General features: G+C 36.6%; 1 protein-coding gene across 1 annotated transcript in view; it reads right to left on the bottom strand.

Moving 5' to 3' along the window:
- EFCAB13 (EF-hand calcium binding domain 13) overlaps positions 1-18,096 on the bottom strand; it is a 257,749-nt gene that overhangs the window by 126,392 nt on the left and 113,261 nt on the right. Inside the window, exons 29-34 of the mRNA XM_035030370.1 lie at positions 12,356-12,427; positions 8,047-8,190; positions 6,874-6,945; positions 4,121-4,264; positions 3,709-3,780; positions 1,121-1,183 (exon numbers count right to left, since the gene is read on the bottom strand). Of these exons, the coding sequence (XP_034886261.1) occupies positions 1,121-1,183; positions 3,709-3,780; positions 4,121-4,264; positions 6,874-6,945; positions 8,047-8,190; positions 12,356-12,427 (567 nt within the window). The remainder of the gene's footprint in view (positions 1-1,120; positions 1,184-3,708; positions 3,781-4,120; positions 4,265-6,873; positions 6,946-8,046; positions 8,191-12,355; positions 12,428-18,096) is intronic.

Below are 18,096 nucleotides of genomic sequence, written 5' to 3'. Positions count from 1 at the left end.
CTTCAACCCCCTTGGTTAACCTTGTGCCTGCCTGTCTCACGTATGATCACATCCCCAAAAGGGCGGACAAGATAAGGACTTTTTTTCCCACACTTTATGATCATATAAAAACAGTAGGCAAATCGCTTAGTGGTTGGGTTGTTCTACTATTTTCAACATTTAGATTATATTTTGATTAGATTTGCAAGTTAAAGGATTTGTCATTGTTTCTTTAAATAACAATAAGGCATCATACCCCTATGCATAAAGTGCTTCTTCTATTTATAAGGTTGAAAATCCAGCTTTTTAACATTGTAAAGAGAACTTGTATTTCATAAATTTTTGTCCTACTTTGAGCTATATAAAGGCAGTGAAATATAGCTACATTTGTTCTAGAAATGCTTTTCTTCAGAGGCTGATTTTTGTTAATGTCTTGATTTTATCTTCAAAGCACAGACTAGCACTTTAAAAGGGGAAGGGAGGAAAAATTGAAAAAAAAATTCTAAGTTACAGAATGTTGTGTGCCAGGTCTTTCTTGACCTATTGGACTGGATCTACATGGTAATGGTGGCAGTTTAGGACCCTACCCTGAGGGAGCAGTTCTCTGGGTCTTTGGACTTGCTCTGAACTTTGGCATGTCTCTGTTCTGTCTTCTGGATACTTGGCAGGGCTATGGAAGGGTCAATCTGCTTTCCTACTGGATTATAATCTTCGGAACGGCCAAATCATGTCTCATTAAATTCTATATTCTCAGTGTTTAGCACAATACATAAAACATTGTGGGATCTTAATGCTTTTTGAATCAGTGATACAGAGGAAAGATTGCTAAAGTATTTCTATAAATAGAAGTTTAGATCTAAAGTACTAACATAGCGAATACATATCCTTTCTTCCACACTCTCCAAATGAAACTTTTAGAAACCACAAAATTTATTCTCAAGGAGGGAAACCTAAAGCATAACATTTAAGGTAACTTTTTTTTATTGCTTTTGTCATTTTCTATGGTTCTAAATATGAATTTTATATATAAGAAGTTGACATTAATAAAAAGACTTCTCAGAACACAGAACCATGTATACCATGTGTATGTATATGTCACCTTCAACCAACAGGACCTTCAGAATCTTATAAAATTCTTTACCTGACATCTCCATCCTCATGTTTCCTGGAAAAGTGCCTAGGTTGCTATCATCAACCCTACTTCCTAGGAGAAAAATAGAAATGATAAAAGCTATGAGAATGGGAAATGCTAATGATTTTCAATTTAAGAAAAAATACTTCCTATTATCTTCACATTGTTATATTCCATTTCAGTATGAAAAGAAGATGCTTTTGACATGTATTCAGACGCACACTTTAAGATATTCTATCAGAAATGGAAGCATGTTCTTTTGATCATTTTACAGAGTATTAATATGGCTATAAAGCACAGGAACGTTTAACCTAGTACAGCCCATATGATATTGGACATGAAGTGTTACTTGCTGATATTGAGCAAACACTTAGGGGTCAATATTTAACATGTGGTAAATAAAGTGTTATGCATCCATCGAATGGGGAATCCATTTTCAACTTATACTCAGAGGAAAAAGTGATTTTTCTTACAAAATGATATATTTGGTATTCTCTGCCAGTCAATTCATCAGGAAGATATAACAATCATAAATGCAGATGAACCAAATTAAGTCTAAGAATACCTAACAAAACTAACAAAATTTAAGGGAGAAATAGAAAATACAACAATCATAACCGGAAATTTTAGCACCTCTCTTTCAACAATTGATGGACTAGCTACCAAAAAAGCCAGTACAGATGATCTGAGGAAGCTATCAACCACCTTTACTTAATTTATACTAATAAAATACTATACTCTTTAACTGCAGAATACACATTTTCAAGTGCACATAGTACATTTACCAAAATAGACCAATGCTGGGCCATAAAACAAGTACCAATAAATGGAAAAGAACTGAAATCATAAAGGATATGTTCTCTGACGGTAATGGAATTATATTACAAGTAACAATGAAATAACCAAGAAAACCCCAAATATTTAGAAATTAAATGACACACTTCTAAACAGGCCATGGATAAGAGAAGAAATCACAAAGAAAATAGAACATATCTCAAACTGAATTATAATGAAAACAAAGCATTTCAACATTTATTGAATGCAGCCAAAGCAGTGTTTAATAAGAAGGGTATGGGTCTTCATGCTTATATTAGAAAATGAGAGAGAGCTAAAATCAGTCACCATACGTTTCACCTTAAGAAGCTAGGAAAAAAGTAAAGTAGATTCAAAGTCAGTTATAATGATTAGATAATAAGTTTAGATCTGAACTTTCTGGAAGCTAAGGCATAAAGGGGAGCTCAGGTTATTGTCTACACAAAGTAAGCACACTGGTCTTTGGGAGAGAGAAAGTTTTTTTCTGATATTAAATTTCAAGACATTTTTCATATTCATTACTAAATAACATAATGGAAAATGTCTTCAGGAGACACAGTGACACTTTTGGTATGGCTGTTTTTAACACCAGTTCTCAAAACCAGTTGAGATATATTATTAGGAAGTTGCCTCAAAAGAGGCATTTCTATGAAATATCTCTTCATAAATATTTTTGGCTTGTCAAAGCTACACGTGTGTGCCTCCCCAAAAGTAGGTTGAGATAGTCAAAGAAGTAAACCTTGAGCTTCTGCAACCATAGAGGGTGCTTAAAAATGGACAATATGAAGTGATTTGAATGTGCGTGTAATGTTGGCTTGGTGTCAGAAATATTCTTCTCACTTAAATGTGCAAAATATAAATCGTTCCTTCCTTTTCAGTACCAGAGGGGCAGGAAAGGGCAGCCGATCAGGGAACTCAGAGGCCTAAGATTACGGAAATAGTATGCAAACCAAAAGAAGAAAATGATCCTTAACATTATAATTGACAAACCTTGTGCTAAAGTTAAACTTTGAATTAGTGTATAAAGAGAAACTGGGGAGGGGCTCCTGGGTGGCTCAGTCGGTTAAGCGACTGCCTTCGGCTCAGGTCATGATCCTGGAGTCCCGGGATCGAGTCCCGCATCAGGCTCCCTGCTCAGCAGGGAGTCTGCTTCTCCCTCTGACCCTCCTCCCTCTCATGCTCTCTGTCTCTCATTCTCTCTCTCTCAAATAAATAAAAATAAAATCTTAAAAAAAAAATAAAGAGAAACTGGGGAAAAAAAGGGTGGGGGTAGCCAATACAAAGAAATAACCAAAGAAAACAATGTTCCAATAACAAAAGAAGAAAAATAATAAACCTAAACAAAAATTCCCCTAATAGTAACAGAGGTTTTCACTAGTTTCTTGATGAAGAGTTATTATAAATCAGTATCAGGAACCCACTATTTATCATGTTAATACGTCTTGTACAATTACACTTTAAAGTAGAGTAACTTGCAAACAGCCTAATTCCAAGTGCTGTTTTAGTCATTTTAATAATATTTTTTTCTTCATAAGGCCCTTAGTGGAAAAGATAATGGCAGTCAAGACCCTGGTCTCAGACTAGGCAGAAGACGTAACTAGTACTCTCTAAAGGGCATGTTCTCTTTTAGTTGTGCTATGCATTTGACACGTATGGAATAAAGACACTAGAAAATTAAGCCAGTGTTAAATCATTTTAAGACCATCTCAAAACCCTAGTTGCAGTCTTCCCAAGAGATCCACAACCCACATATTATCTATCTCTATTCAACTGAAAATTCTTACTTTCAGGTAGAGGTGAAAATCCTGAATTGATTAAATTGCCCACAAACTCTCCTAGATTCACTTTCTCGTCCTCTGAAAGAAAAAAACGCATGTCAGGGAACAGGGAATGTGATCAGAGACTGGCAACTATAGCATAACTGCTATACTGAAAATCAGTTTATAGATTTGGCCTTGAAATATAGACCTGTATATTCAGTCAGAAAGACAGACGCATACATATCATTCAGACACATACACTCACCCCCTGCAGATCCTCCTTTGTATGACGCTATTGAAAATAAGTGGAACCCAACAGGGTAGCAGGTAGGAAAGAGCCTTGGATAATCCATGCGGCAGATAAACCCCGCAAGGATTCTTGAGAAGTTCAAACAGATGCGCGTCAAGATAAAGGATATCTGGAAACGTGACTCACCCGTGAGAGTCACACTCTGCAGCGATCTTTGGAACACATCTTCAGGCAACGGAACGCCTATATATTTCATAATGGAGCCTAGGTCCTCAGGAGTGACCACATTCTTCCTAATGGCAGCCAGAGCTCTCAGGGGGCCTTCTTCTTCTATATTCAAAAGAATATACAATGTATGAACTTAAAAAAAACCCACTCAAATATCAGTAGTGGGTCCTGGATGATGATGATGATGATGATGATGATGATGATGATGATGATGATAATAACTTCTAGTAGTAGTACTACTGCTACTTCTATCACTTACTAAGTATTCTGTCTGAGCTTCCTGGGCACTATGCTAAGTGCTCTATATACACCATTTCATTTAATACCACAAAAATTCCTTATTTAACAGATAAAGAAACCTGGCCTTAGAGAAGCTAACCTGCCTAAGCATACACAGTTACTAAACGTGAAGCCAAGTGTGGAGTCTGATTTCATAGGCAGAATGTTTAGCCACTAGTCCAAACAAATCATTGCAAATATTTAATTTGAGATTGAAGAATGATTACATAAAAAGAAATCTCAGGATGTCTGCTTATACTCATCTCTAGCATATCTGAGGCTGGGAATTCCATTAAAGCTATGATAACTAATCATACAAGTAATTTTCTTGCCAAAAATTAGATAACCACCCATAGTTTGATGTGACTGTTCTTAATTTTTTTCATTCAGTGGATACTTGGATGTATCCAACACATACACACAAAAATGTCGCCCAAATAACGGAAAGACTGGCACTGCTGTATCAATACCAAAGAAAGGTAATGTTCATTTCTGAAAGTACCATGTATGAATTGTAAGAAAGTAAGTAAGAAAGAAATTTTAAATATTATACTATCATAAACCCTATCCCATCATAAACATTAACTCTGTGAGAGATTTGCTTATAAGCCACATACCTGGGAAAGTTTTATAGGCCCCATTTAGAAAACCAAAGATTAAGGATAAAATATTTTGTCAGCTGAAAAAAACACCATTTTGGTTACATCCTAAATACCTTGGCTCTGTTGAATAGTTTCATCCCTTATAGCTACCTAAATTAGGCCTTTTGAATTTAGTTCAGTTTTAATTTTGGAAATTAAAATTTAGAGGAAATTAAGCCATTTCAATTAATCTCAAGAATATGGGCTGCTCGGAGGAGACCCAGGGGATCCAAAACAGCTGTGAATTTACACCAAGGCTCATTTAGCCTAAACTTCAAGGAGACCCAGAGGTTCCACAGACATCACAGATATCTCACTGTTGGAGAGGTCAGTTAACTGAACACATTAGAACCAGATTATATTCAATGGCTCATGGTTAAGGTAGTGGAGTAATGGGAAGAATAACCTATTACATAATATGGAGGAAGCCTATATGTTTCAACATGTTCCTATATGTTTCGGTAGTTAATCTTCTCGTGATAAAATCCCATTTTAATAAAATGATAATAGGATAAAAAAGAAAACACTGATTTTTTTAAAAAAAAATTTAGTATAGCTGACATACAATGTTACATTAGTTCCGGTGTACAACTTAAGGATTTGATAAGTTTATACATTATGCTATGTTTACCACAAGTGTAGCTACCATCTGTCCCATTATATCACTATTACAATATCATTGCATTCCTTATGCTGTGCCTTTTATTCCTGTGACTTATTCATTCCATAACTGGAGGCCTCTATCTCCCTCACTCCTTCACCCATTTTGCCCAACCCTCAAACCTCCTCCCTTTGGGCAATCATCAATTTGTTCTCTGTATTTATAGGTTTGATTCTGTTTTTTGTTTATTTGTTGTTTGGCTTTACTTTTTTTTTTTTTTTAAAGATTTTATTTATTTATTTGAGAGAGAGAATGAGATAGAGAGAGCATGAGAAGGGGGAGGGTCAGAGGGAGAAGCAGACCCCCTGCTGAGCAGGGAGCCCGATGCGGGACTTGATCCCGGGACTCCAGGATCATGACCTGAGCCGAAGGCAGTCGCTTAACCAACTGAGCCACCCAGGCGCCCTGGCTTTACTTATTTATTTATTTATATTTTTATTTTCAAGTAATCTCTACACCCAATGCGGGGCTCAAACTTACAACCCCAAGATCAAGAGTCACATGCTCTATAGACTGAGCCAGCCAGGCACCCCTGTTTGGTTTTTTTTAGACTCTACTTATGAGTGGACTCATATGGTATTGGTCTTTCTCTGTCTGACTTATTTCACTTAGCATAATACCCTCTAGGGCCATCTAGGTTGTCTCAAATGGTGCGATCTCATCCTTTTTATGGTTGCATAATATTCCATTGTATAAATATACCACATCTTCCTTATTCATTCATCGATTAACACTTAGTTTGCTTCCATGTCTTGGCTATTATAAATTATGCTTCAATAAACATAGGGGTGCATCTATCTTTTCGAATTAGAAGAGAACACTGATCTTATTCCCACAGAATTTCATAATGTCCAAGACACTGGCAACTGATGGCAGCCATCTTAGATCACAAACTTGGACGCTGAGAGGAATCACCCAGATGGATTTTGTACTTTTATCCTTTTTGAGTGATGAAAAAAATACTATAATTTCAAGAAAAGGTCAGGACTAGGATCCCTTATTGATTTGTCATCCAAAGTACATTTGTTATACACATGATGTGCTTTAGCATTAGAAAACTGGACAAATGCATATAATCAAAACTAAAGAATTCCACTCAAAAATTTTATTGTTAAAAAATTCTCACTTACTTGAAACTTTTGTAAAATATGGCATTTTCATTAACTGAGTCAGACAATCTTTTAAGTCCACTTTCCCCTCGTCTGAAAATGAAACATAAAGAAATGAATGGTCTTTGATCCAAAGATACAAAAGAATGAGGTCACAAGATATGCATGCTTACTAAACCTTCAGAACCAAGTTAATCCTGTTTTCTAACTCTGATGCTGCTAAACACATCTCAGACTATGAAAAGGAATATGATAATATGACTCCTGTGGTCTTTTTTGTTGTAGAGCCAATGAGCATTTTATGGATTTTACACTTATTTCCAAGTGGGACCATTTTTTTGTATGTTTCCTCTCTGATATGACATTCTCTTAATTTTTCAGCATTACAAGTCCTACTATAACCATTTATTTTTTGTGTGTTTTTTAAAATTTTATTTATTTGAAGAGAGACAGAGACAGAGTGAGAGAAAGGGAGAGAGCACAAGAGGGGAGAGGGAGAAGCAGGCTCCCTGCTGCAGCCCAACACAGGGCTTGATCCCAGGACCCTGGGATCATGACCTGAACTGAAGGCAGACACCCAACCCACTGAGCCACGCAGGTGCCCCACCATTTATGTTTTGAGGGAAGACAAGAAGATATTCACTAGAAGTACCATAAACCAAACTCAACCATAATACCTAAAGAACACTATACATACTTATAAGCAAAGCTATATTAATAAAGGAAATGTGCAGTCTTTTGCTTTTTATTAGTCATATACTGAGAACTTAAGAAAAAAGAATACCATAAGGCTTTGCACGTAAGCTAAACATCCTTCTGGCAGGATTTCAAAAATACCAGTGTAGTCCTTTGAGGACTCTGGGGAAACCAAACTGGTAGTGTATACCACCACAATAAGGCTTATCCCTGTGATTTATGGGCTTGAGAGAGCTTCACAGCCCCTGTCCAATAAGAATGTATGATTCAAACCTCAGAAGGCAAAGAAAGGGAAAGAAGAGAGGAAGATCATACTTCCCTAGGATAAATTCAATATTAGAATAATCCAAAACAAACTCTCATCCAAGCCTAATAGGGAAAATCTAATGTTACTGAACTCATTATATTTGATTCTTAATCGATCAACTCTGTGGATTTATGAGTAAAAGTAAACACAAGTTTGATATGTAATAAATGACTCAGAAAAGAAATACTTACTATCAAGAGGAATGGATATAAGCACCTCCTGTAATTCTTCCTCTGGGAAATAAATCCCCAGGCCTTTCAGTATAGATTTTACTTCATCAACATCAACTTTTTCACTGGTGACTTTGTTTAAGGCATTTGCAAGTTCATTAACCTCTATCAAGAGAAAATATTTTCAGTTTAGATACAAATTCTAAATAATTAGCTTAAATCATAATTCAAAAAATTAGTATAGATACCTAGCATTTTTTTAAAAAAGATTTTATTTATTTTTTGACACAGAGAGAGAGACAGCGAAAGAGGGAACACAAGCAGGGGGAGTGGGAGAGGGAGAAGCAGGCTTCCCGCTGAGCAAGGAGCCCGACATGGGGCTCCATCCCAGGACTCTGGGATCATGATCCGAGCCGAAGGTAGATGCTTAACCACTGAGCCACCCAGGTGTCCCAATACCTAGCATTTTTTAAAACAAGTCAGGAAACGACAGATGTTGGCGGGGATGCGGAGAAAGGGGAACCCTCCTACACTGTTGGTGGGAATGCAAGCTGGTGCAGCCACTCTGGAAAACTGTATGGAGGTTCCTCAAAAAGTTGAAAATAGAGCTACCATATGATCCAGCAATTGCACTACTGGGTATTTACCCCAAAGATACAAAAGTAGGGATCTGAAGGGGTACGTGCACCCCGATGTTTATAGCAGCAATGTCCACAATAGCCAAACTGTGGAAAGAGCCAAGATGTCCATCGACAGATGAATGGATAAAGAAGATGTGGTATATATATACAATGGAATATTACGCAGCCATCAAGAGGAATGAGATCTTGCCATTTGCAACGACGTGAATGGAACTGGAGGGTATTATGTTGAGTGAAATAAGTCAAACAGAGAAAGACATGTATCATATGATCTCACTGATATGAGGAATTCTTAATTGTAGGAAACAAACTGAGGGTTGCTGGAGTGGGGGGGGTGGGAGGGATGGGGTGACTGGGTGATAGACACTGGGGAGGATATGTGCTCTGGTAAGTGCTGTGAATTGTGCAAGACTGTTGAATCTCAGATCTGTACCTCTGAAACAAATAATGCAATATATGTTAAGAAAAAAAAAAGAAGAAGAAGAAGGTAGCGGGAGGGGAAGAATGAAGCGGGGGAAATCGGAGGGGTAGACGAACCATGAGAGACGATGGACTCTGAAAAACAAACAGGGTTCTAGAGGGGAGGGGGGTGGGAGGATGGGTTAGCCTGGTGGTGGGTATTGAGGAGGGCACATTCTGCATGGAGCACTGGGTGTTATGCACAAACAATGAATCATGGAACACTTCATCTAAAACTAATGATGTAATGTATGGGGATTAACATAAGAATAAAAAAAAAAGATGATATAGTACTCACCTTAAATACTCTCTTGAGGTACATATGCATCTAACTCTCATTTTATACATATAAAATAGATCAGTTGTATAAAACAAACTCATAGTAGAAATTAAACCTTGATATCAGTCTCCTTCTTGTCCATCTATCTCTGTTTCTCATGTTTCCTACATCCTTTGTGTATGTGTCCAGTGATCTCTCTGATGCTCCCCAGTCACTGTCACCTCAATTTGCCTTTTCTCCATTCCTTTATTAAACTTAATTTGTCTTATACTGACTCTCTTTTACTTACAGTTCAGAAGCTTGGTATACATGCTAACAGCTAATAAAGCTGCTAACAGAATGATTAATTTTTTAAAAGATTTATTTATTTATTTATTTGACAGAGAGAGAGACAGTGAGAGAGGGAACACAAGCAGGGGGGGCGGGAGAGGAGAAGCAGGCCTCCTGCTGAGCACGGAGCCCGATGGACTCTGGGATCATGACCTGAGCTAAAGGCAGACGCTTAACGACAGCTACCCAGGCGCCTCTGGAATGATTAATTTTTAAATAATTGGAAATGAATGTTAATGTAAGAAAGACTTTTGCCTCCCCATATGTCAGTCTCCTCTTTATTTAATAACAAACACTTTAATAGTATCCTAATATAGGTAATAACATATATGTTATTTCCTACCCTAGAACCATTCACACCTTCTTCCTTCCGTCTGGAAGACTCTTCCAACTCTTTCAGTAGCTGATTCCTTCTCCTCCTGTAGGTTTCAGCCTGTCACATCTCAGAATATGCTTTCTTGGCCATCGTATCTAAATTAAGCCACTGTACCTTAATGCTCTACCTCTTCCTTGCACATTTTCTCCCTAATATTTAGCAAAATCTGTAGTTATTTATTTGTTCATCTGTCTTTCTTCAATGAGTTCTCTGGGGTCAGAGACCAGTATTTACCTATCTTGCGTACCAGCAAAGTGCCACTTGTTTGTTGAACGAATGGATTGAATAAATGATCTTCCTGCCTCTCGTGGCTCCTTAATCCAATACACTGTTAAATCAATCTTTAGAGACAGCTTAGCACCTGACTCTCTTGCCCAGAGAATATATTGAGACCTGTTTGGGCTAACATTTAATACTCCCTTCAGATAGACCTATCAACTATCTCTCATTCCTCATCTTCCAAATCCTACTTATGTCTCCATTCTTTCCCTTCTAATCTCTAGGTCTCAGTGTTTTCTTGCTTTCCCTCTACCTACCAAGATGTTACCCTTCCTTCAAAGCCTCCCTCCATTTTTTTCATAGGAATCTAATCTTCATCTGAACTCTTAAAATAATAAATATGCATCACTAATTTGATCTTATGCCATATTAGTTATGTTTTTATGTAAATGGCCTATCTTTTCATCTAGATTTTAAGATTCTCATGGCCTACCTTATGCATATTTTTGTGTTTAATATATGTGTGCTGATCATGATGCTATTAACCTGTAAGTTATAGCATAAATTTTTAAACTAAACCATTAAGCTGTAATACAGAAAAAAATATATATCTTCACATAGAGTCCAACACTTGCTTGTTGTGGGGTTCTAGGTAAGGTACAATTTTTTCAAACTTTACTTTTCTCATTCTTTATTATAAGACTCCTACTTAACAGTAGAGTCATAAAGAATAGTTGATGAGAAATAAGTTATGTGAAAGTGCTTGGTAAAACATCAACACTATACAAATGAATTATTATTGCCAACTATTATGATATTATTTGAAACCAAACAAAATAAAATATGTCTTTAGAGAATATGAAATAAAACTATGCACACTTTTGTCCTCAAGATACTTTTTATACTGAAAATAAGAGTTAGAGAAGAGTTTTGGTAAGTTCATAAAACATTAGGCTATTAACTCATTTTTAAATAGAGTTAGAGCTTTTCAAAATTCTAGTCAAAACGAACCATGAGAGACTATGGACTCTGAGAAACAAACTGAGGGTTCTAGAGGGGAGGAGGGTGGGAGGATGGGTCAGCCAGGTGATGGGTATTAAAGAGGGCACGTACTGCATGGAGCACTGGGTGTTATACGCAAACAATGAATCACAGAACACTACATCAAAAACTAATGATGTAATGTATGGTGATTAACATAACATAATAAAAATAAATAAATAAAATAAATAAATTCTAGTCAAAAGTTAGATATTTCACAGAGGACATCCATCACGTGATGCCACAAAATGTTTCTTGGTACCACAATCGAAAAGACGAAGATTCAAGTTGGATGGATCACTGATCCCAGTAAGTTAAACGTGTATATTTTCATCAGGATGAAAATTCACATATTCTCTATGCAATTACAAAAAGGAATGAGAAAGCTCTTTATATTCTGATATGAATAAATATCCAAAATATATTGTTTCAAAAAGGAGACAGAACAACATACACATTATGCTTCCACCTATGTAAAAAGTGTGTGGAGGGAGAATATATATATATACATATATATATTCATATTTTCTTGAATGCTCTAAATACTACCTACATAAGAAACTACTTACTTATTAGTTAGTTACTGGGGCTAAGGAATAGGAATTGAATAGAGAGACCAGATAGGAGGGAGATTTTCACTGTGTATCTTTAAATACTTTTTTATTTATGATCTGTGTGAATGTATTACCTAATTTAAAAACTTAAATTTAATAATTAAAACATTTTAGGGTCACATATTTTTGGCATTCTTGTTAGAAGACATACCATTTGCTTCAACTACAAACTTATAATGTTAAAAACTAGACTTTCATCAACATAGGAAGCTCACTTTCATTTCAACTCTTAAAATGCTAAATGTACACCATTCATTTAATCTTGTAGCATATGAGTTATACTTTTATGTAAGTGGTCCATCACTTTTCGACAACTAGCTAAAAATTTCCGATATTCTCAATTTGTATAAAACTTCCTAATTATTCTCACCTCTAAAATCTTGCAAACGCTTATTGCTCTTCAGTGCTAAAAGGGCAGTCTTTAGGGAAACATCTCCCTTTTCTGTAAAGACAAAAATAGTACAAAGAAAAATTAATAAATTCAAGAAACATAAAGCACTTCCACTGTGAGCTAGATTGGTTCACTTACTGTCCCCTTAAAGCATCTTATGATTTTTCTAGCTATGTAAACTTTTGTCCAGAATGCAATCTACACTCTACCTATATAAATCCTATTCATGTCACAATCAGCTTGTAAGTCTAGTTTTCTAAAAAGCCTTCCCTTGCGCCTCTACGATACCCCGCTAAATGCTACTCTTTCCTTTTCCTTTCCTTCACAATCTATTTTCTGGAGAGAAATGTTTTTATTCATCACATCCTCATTCACACTTCAAACTGCTCTCATCTGTCTTCCACCTCCTGGAAACTGCTTTTACCAAGTTCACCCATTAACTATTTATTGGTGGGGCGCCTGGGTGGCTCAGTTGGTTAAGTGACTGCCTTCGGCTCAGGTCATGATCCTGGAGTCTTGGGATCGAGTCCTGGGATCGAGTCCCGCATCAGGCTCCCTGCTCAGCAGGGATCCCGCTCTCTCAAATAAATAAATAAATAAAATCTTAAAAAAAAAACCCAAACCTATTTATTGCCAACCTAATGAACACATTTTAATTTTTTGGTCTTATTTAATACTTTCCTCCTTCAAGCTCTTTTTTTCTCTTTGCTTTGTTCCTATAGCTTTCTTTTGGTTTCCCTCACACCATTCTAGCTAATTCTTAATGTCCTTATGAACTATTCTTTCTCTACCATTACTTAAATGTTAGCATGCCCCAGTGCTTTATTCTTGGCCCTCTTCTCATCACACTATATAAACCATTGCTGAATTCTCCTCTAACTACAAACTGCATGTTGATGACTCTCAAGTTTCTATTTCTAGGCTAGACCACTATCTACTGCACATCTTCAACTCTATGTCCACAAGCCTCTCAAACACAATTTATCCTTTTGAGGGGGATTTAAAACACAAATGAGTTAATGATTTTCTTTCTATGCAAATAACAAATCTTTGGGACAGATCAAATACATTTTTTACTTCCATATTGCCAAACTTTGATTTGATTGGTTCTGTATTTATCCCCATGTGGCAGCTGGAGCACTCACTTTAGAAGGAACCTTTCCTAATTCCAGTGTATCGAGGAAAATCTGCAAGTTAAAAACTCACTTTTATCAGCAAGAATTCAGAGAATGGCAGGTGGCAAATAAAACTCTTAGTGGATTATTCTAATTGCATTTTCTTTCACCTTCATATCTTAAAAAGTCGTAAGAAAAGAGAGAGGACAACTTTCTATGGTTTTGACAGTTGTGTTTACACCATTCTCTAATGAATACTATTCCAAGTTTTCACGGACTCTAAGTATGAACCTAGTTTGAAGTGTCTAGTGTCAGCTTGCACGATGGGTGTATAAAAACAAGAACTAGGATTAATTGGATGCATTTGATATATAAAAGTATTGACTAATATTTTTACAAATCATTATGACATTCTTTTATTTATTTTCATAATTTTCTTTACTGATTTATTGCTTTATATTGAAGACAGAAGAGTCAAACACAAAATAATAAAGCATAAAATTCAAATAAAAGAATGAAAAATTAAGATGAGGCAAAATTAAGACAAGGAATAATTAGATTAACTTACATCTTCTTCTTAAAACAAAATCTAATTTATTATAAATCAAACCCCCCTAAATCTCAGTTTAAACTGTTATTCTGGGTTTTATATAATATTTCTGAAAGGAATTAATTATCACACATTAATTGATTAAAAGAATATCTGAGTGTTTTTTGAAATATCAGTTTTAATGTGAGATAATGAATATTTGTCTAACAACATCTTACTTTTTAAACAATTTAAAAAAGAAACCTGAAATTGCATCTAGGTGGCAAACTTTATAAATGACCACCTATCCAGTAAATGTAGTTGCTAATAAGTTTTTTAAAGCAAAGATGCATATATTGTGCATTCAGAAATATGCAAACACCTATATTTTTCCCATTAGCTGGAAGAACCTGAAAAATAAGTGAGATAATATGACTTTGGTTATATTATCTCATTATATTTGGTTATATTATCCATTAAGAAGTGGAAAGCCAACAAGAACATAGGCTTCTTGTTTGATCTTTCCACCTACTCACATTGTATTGTGACTTTATATATTTAACCTGTTCTCCCAACAGAATACTTTAAATTTGCTTACAGTTTAAGCATTCATTTTTCATCAGTAACCAAATGCCTATATTTGCAGATTTTCAAAATATATCCTTTCCTCATAATTCTCATGGAAATTTCTCCAAAATAATCACTTTTCTCAAGCAGTTATAAAGCAAAATTGTCTCAATGATGGCAAATATGGCATGTTATTGAAATGCAAGAAAAAAGCTTCCATATCTGGCTGAATGAGTTAAAGAAATCTTCAAGGAAGTCACATTTTTACTGACTTGGCAGTATATCTGAAGGTTAACAAAGACTGATGAAGAAAATATATAGAAATATAAGTGAGTATGATGTGTTCTGGGAACTATAAGTAGTTTCTTAATTTTAGATTTAGTTTAAATTATTCTATTGTGTTTATTAAGTGTCTTGAAACCTTACAAAAAATGTGTAAGAAAGTTTGTGGGAAAAGGTTAATCTAAACAGGTCAGGTAACAAGAACTAGATTTTTTTTTTTTTTAGATTTTATTTATTTATTCATGAGAGAGAGAGAGAGGCAGAGGGAGAAGCAGACTTCCCGCAGAGCGGGGAGCCCGATGTGGGACTCGATCCCAGGACTCCGGGACCATGACCTGAGCCAAAGGCAGACGCTTAACCATCTGAGCCACCCAGGCGCCCACAAGAACTAGATTTAAAAAAAAAAAAGAAAAGCCCTGTGTAATTTGTGAAGGAATTTAGATTTATCTATTCTCATTTCAATCTCTTCCCTCCATCATGCCCTTCATCAAACACACTACATCCTAAGCTGAACTCATCCTTGCACTAAAGCCTGATCCTCCTCCGGTATTCCCCAGCTTATTAAAAGGCATCACTAGGAAATGCCTCCCAAGCCAAAAATCTGTTAGTCATCCTCGATTCCTCTCCCCTCCCTAACTTAACCAAACAATGATGAAGTTCTGCCTCCTAGAACTCATATCTGTTCCCTTCTTCCCATCCCTAGAGCCAATGCCTTACTTCCACATTATTTTTAACCTGAACTACTGCATGCCTTCTAAAATGTCTCTTTGCCTCCAATCTTGCCCTCCTCTGCCCTTTCTTAATGCTGCTATCAGAATGCCTATTATAAAGTGCAAAATTAGTCTTGTCATCTTTCAACTTTGAATTCTTCAATGACCCTCTAGAGCCTTCAGGATAAAATTCAAACTCTGCTGCCCAGAGGGGAAAAAAAAACACCCTAGTGGATCTGCTCTTGACTATACGGCCACTTAATTCTTTCTTCCCCACTCCTTCTGCCACTATGCACCACCAAGTCAATGATCAAACTTTGATTCACATCAACATGAACTGTAAAGCTTGTTAAACACACACACGCACACACACACACACACACATCTTGGCCATGATGCAGATATTCTGAAGCAAGAGATGTAAGCATCTGTGTTTTTAACAAATTCCCCAGGTAGTTCAGATGTGAATCAGTCTGAGATCCACTGGTGTACATCCTACTGGACTATTTAAGAGTTCCTTGACTTCTCCTCGAGCTTTGTTCTTCTATACTTTGTACATACTAAACATTCCTTCCTAACTCCTTCCAGTCGTCTTCCCTTCACTCCCAATTCTTGGGTAGCGCCTACTCATATTTTAAATCCCAACTCCAGGGGCACCTGGGTGGCTCAGTCAGTTAAGTGTCTGCCTTCAGCTCAGGTCATGATCCCAGGGTCCTGGGATTGAGCCCCGCATCAGGCTCCCTGCTCAGTGGGGAGCCTGCTTCTCCCTCTCCTTCTGCTGGTGCTCTCTCTCTCTCATGCTTGCTCTCCCTCTTTCAAATAAATAAATAAAATCTTTAAAAAAATTAAAAAAAAAAAACTCAACTCCAACAGTATGTCCTCCAAGAAGCCTCTTCTGACTACCCTATCCAACCCTCTGTGGGTTAGGTACCTATTGTATACATTCCCATAACACTCTATGTTTACCTCTGTCACGATATTTAACAGTTGGTATTCTCATTGCTTGTCATCTCTAATAGACTGTAAGCTCTTTTATCTTTATATATTTAGTGCCTAACAAGCAATAGGTGCTTAATAAACTTTCATTGAATGAATGAAATTGCTCTCCTCTCATCACTCTCATTCTACTACCATACTCACAACACTCTGACACCAGATGTGGGGGGTTGTTTTCCCCCACCAAGCAATTCTCTGCAACACCAACTGAGCATCCTATAATTTAACTCAATTCTGACATTATCTACGTGGAGATGGCATCAGGTCCCACAAGTTAAGGGATCAGTCCCATGAGACTGTCCTTCCCACTTCAGATGCCAATCACAAGTAGCAGGTCCCCAGGTTACCCACAACTTATGTCCAACTTGGCTACAAATCGGAGGTTTCCATGACTTTCTCCCCTATGGATTCAATTATTTGCTAGAATAGTTCACAGAACTCAGGGAAACATTTAATGTTTACCAGTTTATTAAAGGATATGATAAAGTATATTTATGAACAACCAGATGAAGAGATACATAGGGTCTGGGAGATCTGGGAGGGTCCCAGGAACAGCAGCTCTGTTCCTGTGGAGTTGAGGTGAGTTACTTTCCTAGTATGTGGATGTGTTCACCAACCTGGAAGCTCTCTGAACAATTGGGATTTTATGGAGGCTTCCTCACATAGGCATGATCAATGATTCACTCCATTTCCAGCCCCTCTCCCCTCTCTGGAGACTGGGGGTAGAGCTAAAAATTCCAAGGTTCTAAGCATGGCTTATCTTTTTGGTGACCAGTCCCCACCTAGGAACAAGATGCCCACCTAGAATTGCCTATTAGAACAAAAGATACCCCTAGTGGTCTCATCACTTAAGAATTTACAAGTATTTTAGGAGCTCTATGCCAGGAATGGGGTCGAAGACCAAATATATATTTCTTATTACAAATCACAGTATCACATCACTGTTTCCCTGGCTATTATTAAAGCACTGCGATGTAACATTGCAAATGCACTGAGCTTTTATCGCCTATATTGTTATATACCCTTTTGTTGTTTATAGCTTGCCTCATCAACTAGACCGAAAGTTTCCTAAATATGAATACTTTGTATTTATTTGATTACATTACATATTACATGACACCTTACATATAACAGGCACTTGGAATCAGGTCTGTTGCATAGCGATGCAGGCCATGCATTGCCTAACATCAAAGGGTGCTGTTGACACAGATGACAACATGCCCCCAGAAGTTGTGCTGTGCAGTGGCCCCATTTAATACTATAAAAAAGAAAATACTTTTAGGAATTGATTTTAAATTAATTTTTAAAAACCACATAAAGCTGGCAAAATTTGGAAAATTATATATTGTTTTCTCTGAAAACTCTTAGGATTCACGTTCAATCCATCTCCTGCCATAAATATCTCACGCTAAGGGGAGAAAGCCTTCCCTTAGTCTATTCCTGGCTAAAAGCAGCTTTACTTTAGCACAACCTTCACAGAGAATTATTTCATCTTCCCTGATTTACATAGTAGATGCTAAA

The sequence above is a fragment of the Mirounga leonina genome, unplaced genomic scaffold (assembly GCF_011800145.1).
Source record: "Mirounga leonina isolate KUSES-001 unplaced genomic scaffold, KU_Mleo_1.0 Mir_364, whole genome shotgun sequence".
Classification (NCBI taxonomy): domain Eukaryota; kingdom Metazoa; phylum Chordata; class Mammalia; order Carnivora; family Phocidae; genus Mirounga; species Mirounga leonina.
This window is presented reverse-complemented; position numbering and strand designations above follow the sequence as displayed.